At 39.6% G+C, this 25452-nt stretch overlaps 1 protein-coding gene across 1 annotated transcript in view; it reads left to right on the plus strand.

Annotated features, from left to right (window-relative positions):
• The window catches only part of LOC103371529 (cyclin-dependent kinase 19-like), a 58884-nt gene that overhangs the window by 22498 nt on the left and 10934 nt on the right, over positions 1 to 25452 (plus strand). The window contains exons 4-11 of the mRNA XM_008300883.1: positions 11668 to 11725; positions 12906 to 13037; positions 15378 to 15521; positions 16693 to 16762; positions 16849 to 16921; positions 18695 to 18792; positions 19003 to 19081; positions 22923 to 23168. Coding sequence (XP_008299105.1) covers positions 11668 to 11725; positions 12906 to 13037; positions 15378 to 15521; positions 16693 to 16762; positions 16849 to 16921; positions 18695 to 18792; positions 19003 to 19081; positions 22923 to 23168 — 900 coding nt within the window. The remainder of the gene's footprint in view (positions 1 to 11667; positions 11726 to 12905; positions 13038 to 15377; positions 15522 to 16692; positions 16763 to 16848; positions 16922 to 18694; positions 18793 to 19002; positions 19082 to 22922; positions 23169 to 25452) is intronic.

The following is a 25452-nucleotide window of genomic DNA, read 5'->3' on the forward strand; positions in this document are numbered from 1 at the left end:
ACAATTTAGAATCACCAATTAACGTCAACATGTTTTTAGATTGTGGGAGGAAGCTGGAGAACCCAGAGAGAACCCACGCTGCACGGGGAGAACATGCAAACTCCACACAGAAAGATCACGGTGACCTTCTTGCTGCGAGGCAACAGTGCTGCCAAATGCACCACCTTGCAGCCCCCTGTTTGAATCAGCAAAAAAAAAAAAACACATATTCAAGATTGAAATAGTTAATAATTTTTTATATAGTACCAAAAAAAAAAACATGGAAATAGTGTATTATTTCATCTGTTTACTGTTAAAAACAAGAGTCCTAAATTGTCTACATACAAAATCAGTTTCTCTTCAAATAGTAATTGGTTCTTGCAAAGTCTGTGACCAAAAAATTTAACTGTTTTACATCATTTTAATCAACTAACAATGCATTTATTTTATAGATATTTGACAATTTCTCCCCAATTTTATTTATTTATTTATTTTTACATTAAAGTATTCATTTAAATTAATATATTAAAAAGAAAACTTTTTTATGTGTTTTTTCTGGCACCCTTGCTGCCACATTTTGCCTTTTTTTGCTTATTTATTTTATTTCATATATTTATTTATTACTAAATTTGTGTTTATTTATTTATTTTATAATATAGTTTTACGGCCTTTATTGTGAAAGGAATGCATTTTGCACTCTGGACCACTGTGAGTATTACACAAGTCGGTGTGAAATTGTGGTCAGTGCAGCAGAAATAAAAAAATATTGCACATAATTTTTCTTCTTTTTCAAACCCTGGCACCTACATTACCCTAAACACACCTCAGCGTCTGACAATCTGGTGCATTACAACATGTGCGTTACACTAGTTACTCTTGTTGGAGTATCAAAGAGCAGAACCAAATCAATGTGATGCCATGCAGCTTCTTAGAAAACCGATCTGTCACATTTGAGATATAAAGAAAAAAGACGGATCTGGAACAATTTCCTTTCTCTGTGTCTCATATCTGACTGTAAACTCCCACAGCCCATCTGTAAGTGTGGCTCTGCCGCCTCTATCTCCGCCTGCAGCTGTCGCTCCTCGCCAGGACCATTTGGGCCTTTGCTTGCGGAGGAAAGAAAGTATAATTAACCAAACACATCAGATTACAGGGCCAGAACTTTGATTTGATTACTACCATCACTGCTTTGACGTCAGGCTACTTCCAGAGAGTGCTGCAGAAGAGAATGAATGACTGAGATTATTAAATCTGAGTGAGAGTTAGCTAAGCATTTGATTGTAACTCAGGTTCAGAGGTTAAAAGGCAGAGCTGTCGCACAGTTCAGGCCTTCCTTGAATCCCATCATCCACTCTTGCATAATCACCCAGCAATCCTTGGTGGTCATGTGGTGGCTGGACACCACATTATGTAAACCTTCAGGGATCAGGGACCACTCTGTAGTGACTGAGAACAACCCTCCACTCTTCTTTCTGGTTCTTCTGCAGGGCATTAAATGGTTAAAAGGTGCCAGTATTTATCAATTAGTGAGCCTATTTGATTCAGTGTATTTGTTTAGTCGGTCTGTTGCTGACCTGAAATGACAGTTAATCACTTAAAAGTGTGGCGACTCTCAGCTTTGAGGGATTCAGATGGTGAGTCGAGCAGATCATTCGCAGATTCTGACGTCAGAAAGCGAGGCGAATGCCTTCAGGGTGCGGCGCTTTGTACTTCCCGCTGTAAAAATTAATCTCGCGCTGCTCTCAGTGACGTTTCCGAGCCTCCAGACTAATGTTTCACATCGATAACACTTACGCAAGAACATTTTTTAGGTGCTAGCTGTGGCACAGAATACCACCACCTTTGGACTCAACTGTCTTAATCTGTGGACAACTGACATGACTGACAGAAAAAAGTCACATTTTACCAGAGTTAACTGAGGCAAATAACTTGTGTTGATGCTTAACAGCCATAAAACCAAAGATTGTCACTTATTATAAAACCAAAAATGTTCCCATGTGCGCTAGCCAGGAGCACATTTCATCAAAAGACCATAAAATTGAATATCAGAGTTGGTGCTGGTTAATTTGCTGACCTTAATTCCTCCTTTTTATTCCCTTTTAGCCTTCCTACTGATTATACAGTTTCAGATACAATGTTTCTTTTGAAACTGAGAGGATGAACATTTGAAATGACAAAAAGTCACACATGGCTGCTGTGGAAACGTCAGCATATAAGTGAAAAGAAGATAATGAAGTGATTTCAACTGTGTTTTCAAATAAACAGTCATGTTATGGTTCCTATCTGTGTTTTTACTGTAGACAGTCCACTGACGTCTTCAGCGTTACATGTCTCCACATCACAGAACACATAGAAATTAAATAGCTTAAGTGAACGGTTGGGAAAACAGGTGGAAGAGGAACTGTAGCCCTGGTTTGGCTTCACCCTCTGACCATAGTGCACGATACAACCAACCCATGGTGATCTCACTGTATGTGCAGGTGAATAGTTCTTCAGTGTTCAGCTCTTTGGACTTTGCAGCTTTTAACTGCATCTTTAGTGTGTTTTTACGCACATTTTGAGGTACTGGATAAGGGAAAGTTAATGGAAACAGCAAATTTTGAGAAAACAATTTTGCAAAGAAGTGTCCATGCTGACTTGAGGTGGTTTTTGACTCTTCTGAAAAACAGTTCATGTGCATGATGGATAATAAAAACATCTTTTCAAGGAGGTTCTGATGTCGTGAACATTTAGTTGACATGACTGATCTTCTGTTTTTGACCACCTAACAATAATTACGCCTTTAATTGAATTGGAAACAATCCCTGAAGATTCCTCTCCTTTTTTCTTTAGTAGATGGCTAAAGTTTTAGTTTTTTTTTTCTTGTTCAAGGTTTTCTGGTGGTTGGCAAAGAACAATCTATTCTGTTCATTACAATCATGTGTAACGTAGCTGATACCATAACCTTCTGCTGACACTGCTCAGCCCAGTTCATTCGCACCGAAGCAGTTAATGGAAACGTCTTCTTCATTTATTGTTCAAAAGTTGGTTTCAGATTCACTTGACACTTATACTGAAACTTGGCTCAAGTTTCTCTCAACCGTTCGTGTCTGTACTTTCTGCTTAATTTGACAGCTCAGATTATAAAAGGAATGAGACTAATGATTATTTCCAGTGTCTTGTGATTTTTTTCTATATCAATTAGTTAATACTGTAAATGATGAACACAATTAATTTACTGTCATATGACAAGAAAAACGACGATTTGTCACATTAGAAAAGCCGCAAGCTGAAAATATTTTCTTCAACAAATAAGTAAAACAATTTGGAGACTTTTAATACGTTTGCTGATTATTTTCTGTTGACTAATAGACTAATTGAGTAATTGTCGCAGCCCCTTCAGAGCAGAGTTAAATTACTGCTGATTGAAACCAAACATTTCCTGCTGCTGCTTCATAATAACAGCTTTCCACGATTATTTGTTTATTTGTTACAGGGTTAGCGCAGCTTTATTGCCATTCCTCAGGCAAAGGAGGCCTGCACAACAAGATATGGACGTTTTTATCAGCGTTTGCTGGGTTTGAAATATTGCGGCAAGAAGCGGAGCGAGCCGTGAGATGTTAGACAGAGAGCTCCAAATGACAGGCTTTGCTGCAGTCTGTGTGAAGCGGCGCACCTCCATCACGTCACTGCTGTGGAAAAGCACTCGCATCATGCCAGCATGGCTTCAGTAGTCCCACAGCTCAGCTCGGTGCACCACGATCCAAAGAAATGGATCTCCTTTTCAATCCCTGTAGCAGCTGGCAAACGGTGGGACAAATGTGTAACAGTAATAACAGTAAAGCTGTGACAGTGAGTCTGGAAAATGTCATCAGAACATTGTCAGTGGTATAACAGCACCGAGTTTTTGTAAGTTTCTTGAAATCTTAACCGCAGTGATAACAAAAAAAAGTGACGCAGCAATAAAAATGAGAAACATAAATTCTCCCACAGTAGCCTTGTGGTTGTTTTCGCTCCCTGAAGGTCACGGCGCTCTTATCTGCTCTCCAGCACTTCCGGCCCTTCAAACCTTGTTTCACTGCAGCCTCATGAAACCCTCCATTGTCAAACTATCTGGCCCAGCGCTGATGTACGGCTGTTAGTGCTGCTATTTTGCTGTCTCACGGGGCTTCCTGCCATTGTGGCTGCCGGCCCAATCCAAAAAAAAAAAAATCTCACTTGTTTTAATTCATCCCTTATTTTTGTTCTTGGTCACATTGTTGAGTTCTGTGCAGGTGTGAGTAATAACAGATAAAAATGGCTGCTCATACCAAACATGCACAACAGCCCGAATGCTGCTTTTCAAAGTTTGTGTGAAATCTGCAAGTCTCGCCATCAGAGGAGCAACACAACAGACGTGTAATCCGCTGTTTGTTTAATCGTGGAGAATATCACTTCCACCAGCACATCCTTCATAGCTGCAGCACTTCTGCCGTTATGTAACCGAGTGTTTGTTCTGGTTGTGTAGCATGCTCTCTGGAATCAGGCATGTGCTTTGCATTGCACCACTGCATAGCGCCCCATCCCCCATTTACTCGTCCTGCCACTCCTCCAGCTCCTTCCCTTGCCGTCCCACCCCCACAGCAGAGGGGCTTGGCGTGCCTTCCCCACCCTCCCCCCTCCAGCGTTATGTAAGCGCTCCTTGCTAGCACCGAGCCCACCGCCCTGCATGGCTCGCTGAGTCAAGATGCTGACTTAGCAGCTCTGCAGGCCAGAGCAAAAAGCATGCACACCTCTGTGGACTGTAGCAGGACAGGCTGGTTGGGATACTACTGAAGGTCATCAGTTGTAGCAGAGTATCCTGCGTGCACTCTGCCGTGTGTGCATGTTCATGTAATGCTGGCAGTTATAAACTATGTGAGGAATGTAATAACAGCATTGCTATTCGGTGATGCATCAGTGTACTGATAGTTGTTTGTTTTTAAACTTCAGAGGCTAAATTGCAAAGGAATAAACAATAGTATTTTACTAAAAAACATCCTGAACATTTCAGTCCTGACTTTGCTTTTTCCATTTAGCTTATATGGATATGCAATAATATGCCCAGTGAAGTGGCTGACTAAAGTCATCTCAAGCCATTTCTAACAGCTTTCGCCTTGTTTCTTTATACTGACAGTAGTAATTATATGTGTCGCTTCCATAATTGAGGTCATTATGGGTTTCTTTCACCATTTGTTTAACCTTCTGGACCCCAAAACCCACTGAGAATGTTATATACTTTAAAAAAAACAAGCCAAAATTGACCAATTATCTGAGCCAGAAACTGTAAAAACAGAAAAAAAAAACTGTCAGATTTTGAGCTTTCCGACAATTCTCGAACTAGTAATGTATATTGTGCGGTTCCCATCGTAAAAATTAACCAGAGTTAAGCTTAAAATTGTGATCTTTCACAAAAGAACAATTTATCAGATTTACTTAATTCTACATGCATCATTTAAACAAATTGAAAAAAAAAAGTCTGTTTATAGCTACACGGTTCTGTAAAAAGCAAAAAATTATGCGCTACCTGGCATGACCTCACCTTTAAACCTGAGTCACCTTTATTGAATCAGCTGCAACCAACAACCAGATGACAAATGTGTCAGGAATGTTTGGCTGAACTACGGGCAGTGTTTACACACAACAGATATGAGACAAGTATCGGGGGGGAAAAAAGGAAAATGTAAGTAGCAAAATATCTACAATATGTAGAGCCACCATTTTCTCCCAATATTGTTTCCATGTGTTAACACTTGGGAAAATATTGTACATGTTGGTTCCCTTTTTTTTCATTTGCAAATTAAATGATCAAGAAAGTCAACTTCCTTTTGTATGTTTATATTAATGTAACTTTGTTATACTGCACAGAACACATGTTGTAGTTCTGTCTGCTTCTAGCTATGTTTGTTCTTTTTCCATAGAGGTGCAGGACTTTATATTGCAGTGAAAATGAGCCCACAGTGAGTAAAAGTGTGAAAAAAAATCACCCAGAAACTTTGTGGAGTTCTGAGGGTTAAAGACAGTGTTGATGGTTGATGGATATTTAGCTGCTGCTTTTAATGAAAGAAAATGCAAAAGACTTTTCACACATGCAGTTTGGTTCATTTGATCCTTTGTCGCATTTTACTTTTGGTCTATTCAACCTGCTGTTTCATACCTTCTTACGAACAAACAAACTTGATATCATATGGACCAAATAAGTTATTTGCTGAGAAATCGACAAAACTCGATGCTTTTTACTCTGTGGACTGAAACATGAACATGAGTTACAGCATGTAGAAGAGACCAGGAGAAAACAAACATGACGGTTCTTCGTAGAAACTATTACAGCGCTTGTGTGTCAGCTCGTGTTGTTTTCCACTTCATGTTCGTCTGGATTTTATAAATACTGACCGAAGGAGCTGAAATGATTGGATCCCACAGACCAATGAGCCAATCATGTGGTCAGCACAGCAGTAGTCCTTGATGTTTTAAACTTCGAGAGGCATGTGCTGGATCCACACAGCAGCCGTAATTACGGATGTTTGTGAGCTAGCACATGTAGCTGTCTCAATCGTAGTTCAGCCTCTAAAATGTCACACAGTCACACGGTTGTTTTGATTGGCTTTATCGCCACAAACAAACAGCAACAGAGTTGAGGTAGAACTTCATCAAGACCCAAGTGAGCCATCTGTCAAAATCTAGTTTTTGCAGGTTATCCAAAGATGCACCAGGATTACTTTGAACTATATCAAACAGGCTACAGGAGAAAACATGCATTTGTATACTGTGCACAAATTGTGGGTATTGTGAACGTAGTCATCCATCCATCCATCCATTATCTATACACCGCTTAATCCTCACTAGGATCTCGGGGGGGCTGGAGCCTATCCCAGCCGACTTAGGGCGAAGGCAGGGTGAAGGTAGTCATACTCCAGAAAAAATGGAGCTGAAATAAGGTTTAAGAGCAAGTAAACAGGCCCTGAACTGCATGTATTCATAAAAAATGTCTTCTAAATAAGACAGAGCGCTACACGTGAACATGATCTTTAAAGTTAGAAAGGTTCAGAAAATCATGCCACAGTGAGGAAAAGTCAGTTGCATATATGTTTAAAGAAAGTGCATCACCCTGTGGAATTTCATATTTCTAGCCTTTTTTTTGCAGTGGTATGCTACAATACTGACAAAATTTGACATATAAACTAATTACTTTTAATACAGTAGTTAAGGCAAAGCTCGCCAGCATTTGACAAGTGCTTTGAAAATATTTCAAAACCAGCATTTGCGACATTTCTACAACAACTTTGGCAAACATGACATTTATTATTTTAAATGGAAGACGAAAAGAACGTGGAATCAACGTGTACAACATTTTCCCAAGTGTCCACAAGTGTTACCAATTCTGGAAAAATAATTGGTGGCTCTGCATTCTATAGAGATTGTGTTAACATTGTTCAAACATTTTTTTTCACACTGCTCTGCACATCAAACCTAGAAAGATGTTGCACCATGTGGAATGTATCTTCCAACCACTTGCTCCTCTGCAAACCATTTGTGCTGCATTTAATTTATTGATCAAGTATGTTTTTATTTTCCTCCCAATCATTCACACTTTTCTCCATACTTGTCCCTCTCTGGTCTGCCTGCAGTTCAAACGAAAAGTCACTGAATTTGTGTCATGTGATTGTTAGTCATGGCTTTTCAGATGCACTGACATTTTTTTTTTGTTTTTTATTTTTAATGGAAACTGGCTGATTTTTGGCAAACTTTTAAATGAGTCGTGTAGAATAAAGTGAGTTTGATGAAGCTTGTATTTGGTTAATTTTCCAGATGGAGCCGCATATTACAGATGATTACTTTAAGGACCATTAAAAAGTTGAAAATGATACAAATTCTCCTGTCTTCAAAGTTTCAGGCTAAATTGAATGTTGTAACTTTGGCAGTTTTTAAAAGATGCCATGTCTTTTTAAGAAGAAGGTTATGCAGACAACAATTACAATTTTACGATGTGATGCCTGTTCTGGCAGGTGTGGTCCCAGCTTTTTTTTCTTTTCTTTTTTTTTAACTTGTTTTGATTGCAATTTTGACTAAACAAACTTCCAAAGTACTATATTAGACCAAGTGTCTTACTGCCTTCAGAGTACATAGTTTGGAGTTTATTACCTCGACACTTGGTTTGGTTGTGACCTTTTGCTTGTCGGACTCCCTGTTTATCAACTGGCCCATTCTGTTGTATAAATGTGCCTCTGGCTCATGAACCGGCCTAGTTTTTGAGACAAAGATGAAGATGGTTTTGTAAAAGAGGGCCATGTCTCTAAGGGATGAGTTTACCAGTCCTCAGTGGGATGGAGAGTGTTTATTTTCCCTTGGCTCCTGATCCATTTATGAAACTAACCAACTGTAACTGATTAATTTCACTGGATGAATTCCAGAGGAAGTGTCGATTTTGGGGCGTGAAGCACAACTAGGGGCATACTTCACTAATTACTATACTTAGTATGCATTATATATTTTCTTATTGTTTATTTTTGCCTATTTATCAGTATTTATGGTGGTGGTAACTTTACTCTTTGTGCTGTAATAACCAAATTCCCCCTCAGGGATTAATAAAGTATTTCTATTCTGTTCTATTCTCAATCACGTCTTAAACACATATTGTATTTTACTTCTGTTAACACAATGTTTTAGTTTTATTAAATCGCTTTTGTCCGATTTCACGTCATTTTATTCTTCATTAGAAACATTAACTTCTCTTCCTCAGTTGTTTTGCTGCGTGCTCATTTTTGCATTATTTTTTTTGAAGAGGCACTGACAGTCACTCAGGTCTTTTACAGGGCATTCAAGAGGTAATGACTGTTTTCGAAACAGCCAAAATGAATATGTTCAGGCCGGGCATATTAATTCAGTTAGGTCTGTTTAGAATTTGAAAGAGGAACTGGTGAGCCTGAACTCCTCGGGCCTTTTAAAAGGGCGGTTGTCTTTGTATTTGCCGATCGTGGCGTGTCGTGTTGTGGGCGTGAATAATAGACCTCCTTATTAGCGCTGTTTCTATGGCAACAAGACGTGTTTGCCAGGCAGATCTGAGACCGCCGAGCCAGAGGGTTCACATTCGCACAGACACCCAGGGAGATTCAACAGACTGTTTGACAACAAGCAGATACTGCATCCTGCTGCACGAGAAGGCGACTGTAAACTTCAAAAACATAGGCCTGGTGACATTTAGCCCTCTGATTTAAATGCTCTGCAGTGTGTCTGTTTGTTTCGTATTTCTGGGTAATTTCGTGAATAACAACACAGTACTTATAACCACAAATTACATGTGGAATTGTTGATTGCCTGGAAGAGCAGTGAGTTAAAAACACATCAGTCATAAAGTGTTTGTGTCCATGTTGTCCTCTTTATGACTTGTGTGGTGAATCTGCACCCCACACCCTCATGCTGCACATTTCTTTCCCAATAAGAAACACCAATGACAATATTTCACTGTGGGAAAGCTGCAGTCATTAATATTCCTTATTGCAACAATGGATCCAATGATTACATTTAATGTGACAGGTGTTGTACACAGTGGTGAACGGCTAACTCTGCAGTTCTCTTGTTGTTTTGTGGCCTCCTGACTCTCTGATCCGTCTAATTTTCAACTGTTTGCCCGTTTGAACCAACATGCTCTGACAAACCCAGTGTATTAGGGTTAAACTAACTAAATATTATTTTTATTGTTAATTATTCTGTTGATTATTTTCTCAGTTTGGTGTATAAAATGTGAGAAACTGATGAAAAAATGTCCACAATGTTGTCTTCAAATATCTTGTTTAGTCCACAACCCTCAAATATTCAGTTTACTGTCATAGAAGAGGAGAAAATTAGAGAATATAGTCCGTTTTTTCTTTGAAAAATAGTTCAGTTTGAATTGGTTCTACAATGAACACTACCATTTTAGCTGCTCGCTGTTTGAGATAGTGCAGCATTTTAGCAGCTAATGAGCCAGACATTTCCATTGGTGGAGAACCAACCTGAGCTACAAACAAAGTAAATATTGGCTTTAGATTAGTCAAGTGGCCAGAGACTCAACATCAAATAAATGCTGCTTCATTTGTTCTGGATGTGTAAATAGGCGACTGTTTGCTATTTGTGATAATACGTCTGCCCGCGTTGTGTTTTTTAGTTTGTTGCATCTTGTCAAAGCTACCTGTTCAGCACCAAACGTTAGACAAAGTTAGCGACCACCTGTGCACATAGATGAAGCTTTTTAGCAGCAGTTCATCCAGAGGTTTCCCTCAGGAGTTGTGGAGAACAAACTGGAGCTAAAACAAAGTAAATATTGGGCTTTACATTGACCAAGTAGCCAGAAGCATGACTCCAAATGAATGCTAATGTTGCTTTATTTGTGCTGGATGTGTAAATAGGCAACTGATTGCTCATTTGTTTCATGATGTGACAGTACGTATGCGGATGTTTTTGCTGCACCACCTCAAAGAAGGCAGAAAATGACCTTTAGCTTTAAAGCTGCACGAATCAGTGTTTATCTCAACATGTATGAAATGACTATGATGTGAAAGGGTTCACATGTCGTGACAAACCCACAGAAAATTCCCGTGTTTCTCTTTACCTCCCCTCAGCTGTGTGCGTTATATTACCATCCTTTAGCTTTTTGATTTGGTTCTCATAACTTTAAGGTGCTTTTTTGTTGCAGCATGCTGCTCTTTTCAGCAAGAAAAACCCCAAAATATCTTCTAAAGTCATTGTATGCTATCTGCCCAGCACCAAACAGTGTTCTTGACTAGCTGGTGAACTTAGCAAAGCATCTTAGCAGTAACGGAGCCAAATATTTCCCTCAGGAGTTAGTGGAGAGCAAACCTGAGTAAAAACAAAAGTAAATATTGGTCAAGTGGCCAGAGGCACTGTTCCAAAGGAATGCTAATTCTACTTCATGCCTGCAGGATGTTTAAAAAGGCAAATATTTATTATGTTTGCTAAAACACATTTAAATGGACTTCTTCTGCTGCTTTAAAGTTGTCTTAGTGTTTTTTTTAATTATTTAAAAGGATTACAACTGTGTTTAATGTGACAGAGGCCACTGTTAGTTACAAAAGCACAAAAAATTCTTGTCATTCTTGAGTTCTGGTCCTTTGTATGGAGTAATTCAGTGTCCATTGTTTTGGTTTTATGACCTGCAGTGTTACTGTTTTGGTAATTCTTACTTCTCACTTCAGCCTTATTCCCAGCAGCACCAGGCAGCTGATTTTAGAGAAGAACCCTCCGTACGCCACCAGCTAACCTCATGAGGTGTTCTTATGTCAGTGTTTTGACATCACTTCCCTCGTTCCACTAACCCGGCAAAGAACCAGTGCTGCAGCGTTTGGCTTTCGGATAAACAAAGCACACTGGACTCTATTACACCATCCCCGCTTTCAAAAGTGTCATTTTTATGTAGGTCAGTGGGGTAGCACATCTTTTATTCCCTTAAGCTTATTTTCAGGTTCTTGAGTGCGTTTGACCCCTTTCTTGTGTGTCGAGTTTTAAGTGCGCACTCACAAAACGACTGATTGACGCGACCACGTGGCCACGTGGATCAATAACCAACAGGGCAGCTGATACAGGCCACTGAACACAATTTTGAAAAGAGAAACACATACACATATGTAGTACAATTGTGTATTTTTGTTGCATTAGAGGCGATATCTGATATTTCTCTGCCTCTGTCTCCCACAGAAACCAGCGAACATCCTGGTGATGGGGGAAGGTCCTGAACGGGGAAGAGTTAAAATCGGTAAGTAGATTTGAAAAGATTATTCTATGAAACGCTTGATGCAGTATGCGGATTTGTAAGTTATACAGCTTGCAGTTGCTGGTATCATTATGACGGCGGATCAATGAGGCCGTTGACTCGCTTGAGTGTCCGGGAGCCACAGCGTTTAACCTTGTGCCTGAGAGGTTGACGGGGAGCTCAGATCAGCGCTGTTACATAAGGCAGCTGGCCAGGGGACTGTTGAAGGGTAATGCTGCAATGCTGGAGTCTATTTTTAAACCCCGTGCTCCCAGTAATAGGACTGAGTTATTATTCCAGTGCGACTGGACTCTCCACAACTGGTGCTGGTGAAGCTTTCACTGGACTGAATTAGCGTAACTCCACAGCGCTGCTCCAGTAAGAGCAAATTCATAGTTGTTCACTCATATATCTTAACTGTTCTATGGGGCTAAATGTTTGTTTCACTATTTTTTACGCTCATGATTATATATGTTATAAAAGTTTCGCTGTTTCTAAATGAGTCACTTTCACTTTAGATTTAACCTCTGAACTCTCAGCAGTTTCCAGGCGTTTTTTTTTTTGCCTTTGCCGGGTTTTTATTCAGTCTTGCACCTTTATGGAAGCAACACAACCATGGCTAGAATTAAAGAGAACTTATGTCTTTTGTTAAGTATGACAAAGTTATAATACCAGAAATTATTTTTGAAAAGGGACAAATAAAATGACCTTTAGGAAAAAGTTTAATCTGATAGTAGAATACGGCAAAGTTTGTTTCAGTTTAGAGCTGCTCTTAAAAGTGTTGCTAAAAAAAGGGGTGAGTCTCTTGATAAACATGGCACTTGTAGCAGAGAGCATTTTCACTCCTGAGTAGGAACCATAAAAGTCTGAAGTGTGATTCTTGATAAATACGATCCCAGAATGTCATTTGGGCGATTACAGGGACCTGTTTTGGGATCTCTTTTAGGGAGGACTTTCTTTTCTTTTCATTTGAAATAGGACAGATGTGTTTTATAAAAAAACATGACTTGTGCAGCTTTAACAGTTGTAGGCATATTCAGCTTTGACCTGAGGTGCTACATGAGAGCAGCCTGTGGCCCTGACAGCAGCCTTGGACCGCGGCCAGCCTTCATCCATCCATATCGCTCTCTGATAATGCCTTTGTTTGCTAACTGCATCTATCTTCTCCACACACGTCCTGTAGCTGACATGGGTTTCGCCAGACTCTTCAACTCTCCCCTCAAGCCGCTGGCAGACCTCGACCCGGTGGTGGTGACATTCTGGTACAGGGCCCCTGAGCTGCTGCTGGGGGCCCGACACTACACCAAAGCTATCGGTGAGTCACGTGTTAAGAAAACCCTCGTGTGTGTGCTAAACAGCTATGAACATTAAACTTTCAGCACTGAAACTGGACTTTGATCCCCTGTTGTTTGTATGTTTGGAGCTGGTTTGTGTTAGTGGACATGAGTAGCTGAGAGTTTAGCAGCATAATGAGCGTCTCAGTGTCCTTGAAGGGCTCAGTGTGTATATGAATGCACATCAGTGCCTGATAAGGTGTAAGTGCTCATATGATCCCTGGCTTTCATCAGTGGGAAGCGGATGTGTCTACACATCTATATTTATCAGACATGCAACATGAGACAACACTGTAAGTTTGTCGCCACAGTCTTTCTGTTAGCTCTCGCCAAGTGTCCCAGACATCCATTCTGTTAGTGATTATCTCCATGAGGTGTGATCAAAAACTGTGCCATGTTTGAAGTTGGTTGCAATCCACGTCTAAGTATTGTCCTCATAAAGCAATTCAGTGCTTCCAAGTCTTCAGCAACACTGTTGTAACACTCCCTAGAAGTCTTGTTATGCAATCCTGTCAAGCAGCATCTGCAATGAGCGCTGGATCTCCTAAACTGTGTCAAAACGGTGATCCTTCAATCAATCGAACTGTATTTATATAGCAATTTCACTTAAAAAATGCCTTCCAGGAAAAAAGGGAAAAAGTAACAAAAAAATTAAATTAAGGACTCCCTAAAAGCGAGGACTGAATATGTAAATACAATAAGGAAGCAATTATGGCAGGATAAGTCAAAATTCAGAATTACAAAATATATAAAATAAAAAGTGATGCGACAGATAAACTATATTAAAATGTTAAAATCAATAGACAAATAATAAATCTATTTAATAATAAAATCTATAAATAAAAAAGACAGTTTAATATTGTTATTCTTACTATTATTTTGAAAATAATAACAATGATAATAATAACAATAATAAAATCAATGAAAAATTTTGATTGAAAAACAGTAATAACAATCAAATGAATAAAATCAATTCAGTGACATATTAAAAAGGTGGTTTGGACGTGAATTTTATTATGGGGATGAGGAAGAAGCAGCAGGGAGCCAAATCATGTACAGTCAGTAGAGAGCGATTATTATGTTTATGTGGCCCAAATTCTCAGGTGGAAGAACTGCATAGTGATGGAGCACACAGTGGGCTAAATCATCCACGTGCCATCGCAGTTCATTTTAGACTGTTTGTGCCAAGTGTCCTTCCTCGGACACCTCAGGACGTGATAGTAGAGCTCTACTCTGAGAATCCAAACCTGCGGGATTAATTCACGATGCATAAAGCAGTTTGAGGTTCATGGAGAAATCACAAATGTGCACTAGCTGGTCCCTTGACTTGACAGTTAGTGCTCCCACATGTTGAACGCACCTGATCGTGCGCACACACCACCAACATTCCCAGAAGTATTTGAATGCACCGTGTAAATATGTGAGGTGTATAAAAAAAAAAAAGGAATTGTTTGGTATTTGGAGAGATTATCTTTACATACAGTTTTAGCATTAAATAGGAGGAGTGATAAGACTACCATGTCTGTCCATTTAATATAGCAGCTGCTGGTTATCTCAGCCTTAATCTGTACAAAAACCAAAGTGTTAAAATGACCATGTGACCAAGCTATCTGTTAGCTAGCAGTTTTCCTCTGTTTCAAGTGTTTGTGCTAAGCTAATGTGCTGCTTCATATCTCACAAACAGGAAAAGGAATGGTGTCAGTTTTCTAATCTAAAATTTCCCAAATGCTTTAAATAATAATGTGCCATCATTTACCAGTATCATTTTTTTGTGTAATTTAAAACCTACAGAAACCTAATTCCTTTCTTCAGTTTTAATCACGTCGAACGAAAAATTCATATTTTGCTGGTTCACTTTAAACGTGCTTTTTCACACATGTATATAGTTGTACATAGTAGTTAAACATCCATTTCTTTTCTGTCTGTTGTCCCTGTTTGAATGCACAAGTGTTTTACTTTGAGAGCAAAGAAAACACCACTCCCTGTGTGTGTTCACTTGCTTGGCCAAAAAAGCTGATTCTGTTTCTAGCAGAACACAGAATCAACTATCAAACTTGTTATTTTAGTAGAAGTGAAATGTTACTTTAGATATCAGATCAGGAATCTTTTGGTTTAGAAGTGGGTCAAACTCCTGTAAATGCAGATAATAAAACAGTAAACAGCCTGAATTTGAAATTTGTTTTTTTAACACACTTGAAAAGTCACCTTTGTTTAATCCAGGAAGATTAATGCACTGTAGGTAATGTTTCCGAAGACACTCAGACTAAGTGCCGTCTTTGTGTGTGTCTGTGTGCGTCTGTGTGTGCTTGTGCATGCATCAGATATTTGGGCGATTGGCTGCATCTTCGCGGAACTGCTAACGTCGGAGCCCATCTTTCACTGTCGCCAGGAAGACATCAAGACCAGTAACCCCTTCCATCACGACCAGCTGGACAGGATATTCAGCGTCATGGGTTTCCCCGCAGGTCTGCACACAATACACACAGTTACACATGGACAAGGCACACAGCTGTGTTTGCGTGCTGTTTTCTGAATCAACTTTGATTTTCAAATTTGGGTTTGCATTTCAAACAAACTTGACTCGTGGGGAGAGTCAACAGGCTCGCTGTCGGACAACAGTTGGTCACACTCAGTGGATGACGAGTGGTTTCATTGTCGTCACTTCACAGCAATCTGATTTCATTTTTGTGTCAAGGGGATATTTCTCACAAGTGCTAAACAAATGTCAGCGGATTTACAGCCAATTCTGTGGAGTGTTTACTTAACCCTTTGAATGCACGGGTCATTTTTCAAACACCATCACGCACCTCTTGTCACGAGCACTTACAGTTGTGAGCAAAAGTTTACATACACCAGCAAAGACCGTGTTTATCATAGCAGTCTTGAGTTTTAAATGACTCCTATAACTCTGAGTTTCCTATGATGGAACGATTGAAACACATGCATCTTTGTAACAGAAAACAATTATGCATTTGGATTCTTTCACTGTATTATTATAGATCTTCTGAAAATATAACAAAATCTGCTGGGTTAAAATTATACATACAGCAGGTTGGGTCTTGGACACAGTTGGGTTTTCCAACAAGACAATGAAATCCAAACAAACACCAGAAATGGTACAGAAATGGCTGAATCCGGCTATAATTACATTTTAAACTGATCTCCCCAAAGTCCTGACTTAAATCTATGTGATGAAAAAACAAGACTGTCAGGAAACCAACAAATTTAGTTGAGCTGCACCAATTCTGTCTAGAAGAGACATCAAAGATACCACCAGAAGCTTGTGGATGGCTAACAAATATACAGAGTTGGGGTGAAACTAGCCAAGGTATGTTTCATCAAACCATAGCTTTGCTGTATGTATATTTTTGACCCATCAGATTTTATCATACTTTCAGGTGACCTGTAATAAATCTAAGAAAAAAACAAAATCCACAATTGTTCTTTGGATCAAAGATGCATGTGTTCCAATGATTCCATCACAGAAAATTCTGAGTCATTAGAAACGCAAGACTGTCATGATAAACATGGTCTGTAGACGTGTAGGTAAACTTCCGTTCACGACTGTATATATATTTGCATGTATTTATATTTTTAGCATTTGTAAACTTGGTTGTGTGCTCTTGTGTTGCACAGACAAAGACTGGGAAGATATCAGGAAGATGCCAGAGTACCCCACACTGCAGAAAGACTTCAGGAGGACAACGTGAGTGGACGTTATAATCTGAGCATCATCGGAAACTCACAAATACAACATCAAATGTAGCATCATGATGTTCTCTCGTCCAACAGGTATGCAAACAGCAGCTTAATCAAATACATGGAGAAGCATAAAGTCAAACCGGACAGCAAGGTTTTCCTCTTGGTAAGTTTGCATCACTTCAGAGGACATTACATCAACTTACCATTACCATAACAACTACCTGACAAACCCTAACCCTTAACTTAAACTTTAACCACCTTAGAATTACATGATTTATCGGGGGCTTGCTTTCTTTTCAGTGTAACTCTTGTGCTCCCACATCATGCAAAGACACACTTACATATAATGTGGAAAGATAATCTGCACAAATCAGAAAATAAATAATAATTTTTCTAAGTTGTAGTTAGGTTCTAATGCACATACAACTAGATGATAGAGCTGCGTTCGTTGTGGTGAACTGCGCTGTGACTAACAGCTCTGAGGTATGTGAGAGTTGCAGGATAAACATGTAGTAACCTTGTAAACACAGCGCTGTTGGATAATCATGTGCTGTGTTCTTTTAAAAACCTTTGCCAGACTCTTTGGCATCCACAGCCTTTTCTCTGAAGGCCTGACAGAGCTCTTTAGATGACCCCGTGATGACACCCACACCTCACTCACAAAGAGAACAGCACAGCCTACATGACAGAGGTTTAACCCTCTGAGCGCCAGGAGTTTTTTTTTTTTTTTTTGCTCCTGTCACATGTGAAATCACTGTGGACTCCTTTTTTCAGTGCAATATAAAGTTCTGCATCTCTGTGGAAACAAAACAACTACAGCTAGAAGTAGACAGAAATCAGAAATGTCGTTTGTGCAATATAACAAAGTTAAAATGCCATAAATCATAAAGAAAGATGTACACTAATAATACAAATCAGATATCAACATGTACAACACATGCTTTTTTTTGTTTTAGTGCCTTTTTATAGAATCTGATTAGAGCAAAGAGTTTGTTTTTGGAGAATCTTGAATAAGACATGTAGAATATAGTCAGACTTCAGTTGTTTTTGATGTTAAGATCGCTAAAGATAGTGTTGATGCTTCAGGAATATTTAGCTGCTAATTCTACTGAGAGAAACTTTCACCCATGTCTTTGGTTCCTTTAATCCCTCCTTACTTTGTAGTTCTGATCTTTTCACAGTTTCCTATTACAAACAAACAGAGATGAGTAAACATGAGATCATATGGAGTGATTAAGTCACCCATTGGGAAGTTTTGGTGGTGTCACCCTCCACTATCAGTAACATGATGCAGGTTATTATGTTTTTGCAGTGTAACAGTGGAACAACACATCATTAATGAGTTATATAAAGACAGTTGGATATTTAAAAATCAAGCAGTTCTTCCTGATTTTAAAGTTCCTGCCTCTAAGAAATTATATACATTTGGTCGTTTTTAAAGATATTACACCTTTCAAAACAGCCGGTGGGTAATATTTGTTCTATGGGTTAACAGGTGACAAAAGACCATCTAGTGTTTGCTTGTTCACATCTGTAAAAGTCAACAGTTTCCATAGGAAGTACTTATTTTTCAAATGGCTGTATGTAAGGGCTACAAACCTGCACTTTGAATTCATCGTGAGAACACATATGAACAAGTTAAAAGTCTCCACTGTCACCTCACAGTGGCTGTTTCTCTTATAATTTGATGTGATGGTGTATAAAACCACAAAACAGAAAAATTTAAACTTCATGGGTCCACTTTTTCTAGATCTTTTAACCACACTTCAGCTGATGGTGACTGAGATGCAGGCAAAAAAAAAAAGCTACTGAGTGGATCTGTGCTCAGATTATTTTGTCAGATTAACATCTCCTGTGACCTTTTACACTCATATTTTGTGACTGGTCTCCTCCTGATTATAAATATTTTGTACCACTGTGTGTTTTCGGCTCTCAGCTGCAGAAACTCCTCACCATGGACCCCACCAAAAGAATCACATCAGAACAGGCGCTGCAGGACCCCTACTTCCTGGAAGACCCTCTACCAACCACTGAGTGAGCTTCAGTAAACTTTTACAGGAGGCTTTCATTTGTCTTTATTCAGGAAAAACAATGTAGTTTACCTCTTATAGTGTGAGGGGTTTGCCCTTTACGTTCAATCATGCTTCCCTGTTTTCAATCCGGTGTTTTGGTTGGTGGAGTGGAGTGTTTCAGTATGTTGACGCAGAAACGCGTTAACCGCCGATTTTATCTGGTTTCCTCTAGCGTGTTTGCTGGCTGTCAGATCCCCTACCCAAAACGGGAGTTTCTTAATGAAGATGAGCCAGAGGAGAAAACAGAAAAGGTAATTACACAGTGTCCCAGCATGGAAGTCATTTTATTAAGTGCCCATAAAGGAAATTAAATTCAGTGCCACACATAGTCGTTCCATTCGATACCTCCTCATTCATAATATTATATTGTCTTTTATGATTTTTTTTTTCACGGTTACATTCTCTATTAAATGTCAGCACTAGAAGGCCACATCGGAGCTGGTTTCAGTGTGCAGTTGCATTCATTCTGTAGTACTTATACAAAAATAACATTTAAAGAGCATAAAGGTGTGGATGACTAAGAATTTACTCGTGTTTCCTTAAGACAAGCAGGATTGCAGTACAAACAGTTTGTGCAGTCACAAATTTTGGGGTACAGATGTTGAAATACAGTCACACAGAATCTTGCAGAATAACATTAATTGCCTTGTATTTGACATAAGCAGTAATAAAATAGACAGATATTGCCTGACATAAATAAGCTTTAGGGGTAAAATAAGATGCAGAAGGATGTCAACATCAGCTGTTTGTGAACGCCTCTGGCATTCATGCCTTCAACTTAATTTTTCTGATTTGGAGAGGAGCCATTACACATTTCCTGAACTTACACAACAGAGCATTAAACAACCCTTGTTCAGGCACTGACGTGCATACACTGCTTATTAATGTGTCTCTACAGTTTTGTTTGGTTTGTGTGGAAGCTTATGGCTTCATTGTGCCACACTTCTGCATTAGAAGTGATCCAAACCTACAGCGGTGTGAGGCTGGAAGCTTGTCATAGTGAGATTGTATTACTGCCCAGAGAGATGAATCACAGAGGAAGAAAAACACAAGCTGGACAAACACGAGCCGCCGGTTCAAATCTCACAGCAGAGCGGCGGTCAACCCACCTTTCCAGGTAAAGGTCGCAGGGTTTCCCGAGTCCATTAGACGCTGTGAGCTCTGATTTATATTTCCTACGTGACACTGATAACAGGGTGGGTTGATCTATAGGCTGCTGTAGTGGGAATACATAAGATATCTTTTCAAATCTGCTGGTGTTGCTGTGATGCAGCACGTTTGGCTAACTTTGCCAGCTTTTGTCACTACATTACCAAAAATGGAAGCTGCTTTAGCTTCTTAAATGAAGCCATTAAAATCTTCAGAACATGATATCATAAACTTCGGGTTATCTGTAATTAAAAAGAAAAAAAAAAAGTTCTTAAAATTACAGCTTGTCTTCTGTGAAACATCTTTTCAGCTGTGCCGTAGATTTACAGGGTTTTATGTGACAGTTTGATCCTCTCAGTGGACCAGATGTGCCCGGACACTTCTGCATTCCGTCGTATATAATCCTGCAGCAGAACCGGTTCTTAGAAATCTGCAGCCCATTAGAGTAAACAGGCTCTCCCCTGTCCCTTCAGTTATTTTTACAGTATAATAAATCACTACGGGGACTCGGCGGTGACTTTGCCAGAGGCAGGGACACATTGTACATGCTGTAACAAAGTACAATGAAGAGGCCGACCGTCGTATGTTGAACCCAACGCGTTTCATCGTGGCATTAAAAGCTGCTGAAAAAGTGCATTCTTTGCCAGGCGTTTGTCTTAAGAAGCAGATGTCTGTCGTGCAATCTAAGGAGAGAGCTCACACCGAGGCAGGGACAGACGTCTCCATGTAATTTCTGAGAAGCTGTAGCTCCTGTATCATATTTACAGTTGCTGTCTAGAAAGCAGCAAACGATCCGAGTGCGATCAGAGGACGACACGTGTGAGAGGCTTGGCTGGGTTTTTAGTTCCTTCAACAAGGAAAAGGCAGAAGCAAAAATAGAAGATAAAACAAAATATAACAAACACAATGAATTTATGTCCACAGTGGAAATAAAATAAGTGAACCTTCTGCAGGACTGAAATGAAATTTGCAGCACACATCTAAATTTAGCACATATAGGTTTGCTCATCGAACATATTGTTTATTTATGCTGAAATACACAGTGCATTAATTTAACCAGGTGTTTTTTTTCCCCCTCAATTTTAGAACAGTGAGAGAATGATGAGGGCCATATTAATGAATTTTGTCAGAATTGCGTCTTTGCTGGTCTCTTATACAGTTAAGAGAGCTAGACCATTATATATACACATTGCTGCTAAATATTGAACCATATGAGCAATGATCACCTATTTTATCATTTGAAATGCTATTCTTAAAGACCCCCCTCCAATGGAAAGTCAAGTTTTTACCTTGTTAACATGTCCAAATGGTGCTTTAATATGTTCATGATTGAGCGTTTCAACCTTAAAATCGCAGTGAACTAATGACAGATTCAGACTTAGGAGGACATATCTTATGGAACTTAACAAATCAAACCTGTCAACTTGCAGGGTGCAGCTGTCAGTGTCCTTATTCTTCTTCGTAATCACTTTCTCGTTTGAACATGTATTACAGTGTTCAAACAGAATCATCGGAGAGCTGGTGTGCCCAAACTTGTATTTCTACAGGGTCTGGTTTGTGCAAACGGTTCATTTTTTGACAAATTTTCAAATATGACGTGTAAAGTAATTTTGATGAAATATCACATTTCGTTAATTTTGCTGACATCATACAAAATAAGTTTCAGGACAGTAGAAAAGTTGAAAATCAGATAGAACTCTTTGTTTTTACAGTTTTTGCCAAAGAGAAATTGTGTAATTCTGGTGACTTCTTTTGAAAGATAACATGTCTTTCAAACCCGCCAGAGGGTTTTAGGGTTCAGAGGGTTAAAGTATTTCAAACCCAATATTGTTTGCATTTAGTGCTAGATCTAAATTACTGTATATGTATTATGAAGTGAACTATAGTCACTGGCTGCTATGTTTTTAAAACATCCAAAGCGTGAGAGTGTCATTTTATCAACTACACAGGGCGTGACAAGCAGTTCTTTACTTGCTGGTAATGTTGCTCTTCACTGCTTTTGTTGGCACTTTGCTGCACATCTGCATGTGTTAGCAGGTTGATACCAGTTGTTGATCAGTTAGAAACTACTGGCTGGACTGTGCATCTCGTCACTCATGTCTATGTGCATCCTCATGCATGAATCTAGACGTCCAAAAGTGCACAGAGAAGTTTGAAATGTGTGACAAATGTAACATATCTAATTTTGTACAGTTAGTAAGTACACCTAGGAAAACCACGCTATAGATATTGAACAATCAACTCTAGACATTCCTGCAATAGACATACACAAAACAGTTTAAAAATTTGACTCTAAACTTGAAGCTTTTTGACCATTTTGAAATCATGTTATCACCAAATAAAGTAATACACACTGTATGGAGGTGACTGAGGTGTGGCCCTCAATGCTGACTCTGTTAAAAGTAATATTAAAGTAATCTGGATACTACCGCTAACTTCATTTTATACAATTAATGACTTTCACCCAGATGTCACGAGTCTCTTGTGCTGAGTCACATGAGCAAATTGAGCCGTTGAACTGACAACGCAAATCACTGAAATGAATCTTGGAGCAACAACTTGTGCAATCGATGAATAACACACACATTTAATATGATGCTTCATTGCTGTCTAAATACATGAAGGAGTGTCTCTGAGGTGAGTTTCTACATGTTTCCTTCTTTGTGTCATCAGTTGAAGAGTCATTTCTTGTGTTTGACTGAGTTTTCTCGTATTGTAATGTTTTATTTAAATTATAAACTGGTGTTTTGCCAAATTCGAGTTCATTTCAGTCACTTCAATGAGAAAATTGGGTCACAGAAACAGACAAAAATAGCCGACAGCTAAAAATAGAGCAAATAAAAATACCATTTCAAGTATCCACAATGACTTCACGCACTTTCCCCAGCAACAAGAATTACTTTTGTTAAGCTGTTGTCGGTTGTGTTGTGCGTCCGTCTGCAGAATCAGACCCAGCAGCACCAGCAGACGACGGGCCAGACTCAGGCCCAGAACCAGCAGCAGACGGCGGCCCAGCAGGCTCCCTCCCAGCAGAGCTCGGCTCAAACCAACGGCACCGCTGGAGCCACGGGGGCCACCGCTGGCGGGGGGCTGCAGCACGGTCAGGACCAGGGGCCCCCTAACAAGAAACCTCGGATCGGGCCCTCTGGGGCCTCGTCAGGCACCGGGGTGCTACAGTCAGAGTACCAGGTCAGTGGGGTTGTACACTGACATGTCTTGTTCCTCTGTGAGCCACACTGTTGCACTCTTTTATCACCTTGAACACACACCGTGTTTACTTTGACCCAGTCCCACATTCACCATCCTGCTGCCAGAAATACCCACCAGAACACAAAATGTGATTTAATCCACAGCTAAAAACAGACTCCAACAAATAAACAAAGTCCTCCTTGTTGGGCAGCATTTGATTAGAAGCACTCCTGATGAAATTATAAACGTTTGTTTCAATTTCAATTTCAATTTTCAACTTTATTTGTATAGCGGAGTTGACAATATATGTCATCACACAGCACTTAACAGAGTAAGGTATAGACCTTAACAAATTTAAACAGAGTTTCCCCACTTTTGAAGATCTTCAGAAGGAACAGCTGGGCTTTAGGCTGAGAGCTACAGACCAGACAGGTTAAAGGGGTCAAAACAGTTTTTAATAATGGTTATTTTATCTATATTAATCATTTAGTTAATCTTTGTAGAATCATAGTATCATAATATATCGTGATATGTATGCATATCACAATGTAAAATTACATATTATGTGCATGTTGTGATAGAAAATACATCAAAGCTCCCATTTATAGTTTCATTAATCCACGTATGAGGTGACATTATTCAGTTTTACCCCCCTGTAGTATTGTTCTGACCTCTTTAGTACAAGTTTTTCTCTCAACAGAGAGAAGCTACTGTTGAGGGAGACACATACAAACATTCACTTACACACAACACAACAACAGCCTGGTGTCTAACTGATAAGGATTGTACATTCCACACGGTCCTGCTGACAGAGCTGATATCAAGTCGCTGTGGTGCCTGTGAGCTGTTGTTTTCTTCTCAGAGTGTCTGTCGTATTGTTGACTCGACTCTTATCACGAGGCCAAAGAGAGGAGAGATTTCTGAGTGCTGGAGAGAGTGCGATGACATGCAGCTGTACGCAAACGTATGAGGAAATTACATGTTTTGTTGACATTTCAAGGATGAACTCCTGCAGCACATACACATTAAACACACGCCTTTCTTCAGGTGTTGATGCACTGCGAATTTTTTATTTTACAACCTAAAAAAAGGGGGAAAAATACAGTAACTGGCAAAAGCAATCAACAACACATGTGATTTTTGGTTGCTCAAACATCAGCGTACATCTGCAAGGGCAGGGGGCTCGTGTGTCGATAGTGATAGAGGTGACTGCTTTGACCTCTCCTCCCTCTGTGTCAGCAAGGCCACACGGAGGCGACACTATCAGACATGCACACGCTACACATACAGATATATATATATATATAGTCATGCTTGTGCGACAGCTGCTGGCTGTCAGGCCTCAGCAGATGTAAAAATAAACCAGTGGAGTGGACCGACATGCCAGGAGACTGGCTAACTGTCTGACAGCGCCGTCACCGACAGCGTCCCACTTTTCCCCTCATTGATTCGTATCCGCATGTATCCCACCATGCACCACTCTGCAGTCGTTCTCCTGAACAGCAGCAGTGTCGCACATGTGACCTGGTCTGTGCAGCGCAGACAGTCGATCGGGTCACATGAGGTCTCCGACACTAAGTTGTCGTAACTGTGACTTGATGTATCCAGTCCTGCTTTTTACTGCTTGCAACAGGTGATTTTTTTTTTCTCATGAAGGCGTCCTTTAACTGACTGAATATTCCGCTTATATAAAATATTTAGATTTTTTTGCCTGACCCTCCCTGGCTGACATGTAAACAGATGTCTTTTGCAAACCATTCCCCCAGTGTGTAAATCAGGCTTTTCTGTTGATTGGTAGTCTGAAGCGAAGTTAAAAAAAACAAAGTGATGTCTCTAAAAATGCAGACTTGACAGACCTCCTCCAGAACCACAGGAGACATCGATGTTAAGGAGTAAAAATGAATTAAACGCAGGTTTGTAACCCCAGTTTGGCCATGAAAACAGATTTAAAGTTCTTCATTTAAAATTAACTCTGGACTGCATTAAACAAACTAACTGGAATCCGGACAAATCTGAACACAACCCTGTGTTTTGACCTCTTAGAAATTGATAGAAACTTATGCTGCACATTTCATGATGATAATCTGGAAAGGGGCAAAATGACAGAGACTTTTATGATGCTTAATATCATCTGGCCAGATTTGGTATATTGTAAAATTGTCTTGCCACATTCCGTGTTGTCCCTTTCTGACACTTTCAACGGTGGATACACACAAATTAGTTTAGATTGGTGCTACACTTGCCATTTAAAAAGTGCTGCGACGGGCCCTGATCCATGATATCG

The sequence above is a fragment of the Stegastes partitus genome, unplaced genomic scaffold (genome assembly GCF_000690725.1).
Source record: "Stegastes partitus isolate 25-593 unplaced genomic scaffold, Stegastes_partitus-1.0.2 Scaffold1603, whole genome shotgun sequence".
NCBI classification, from domain to species: Eukaryota; Metazoa; Chordata; class Actinopteri; family Pomacentridae; genus Stegastes; species Stegastes partitus.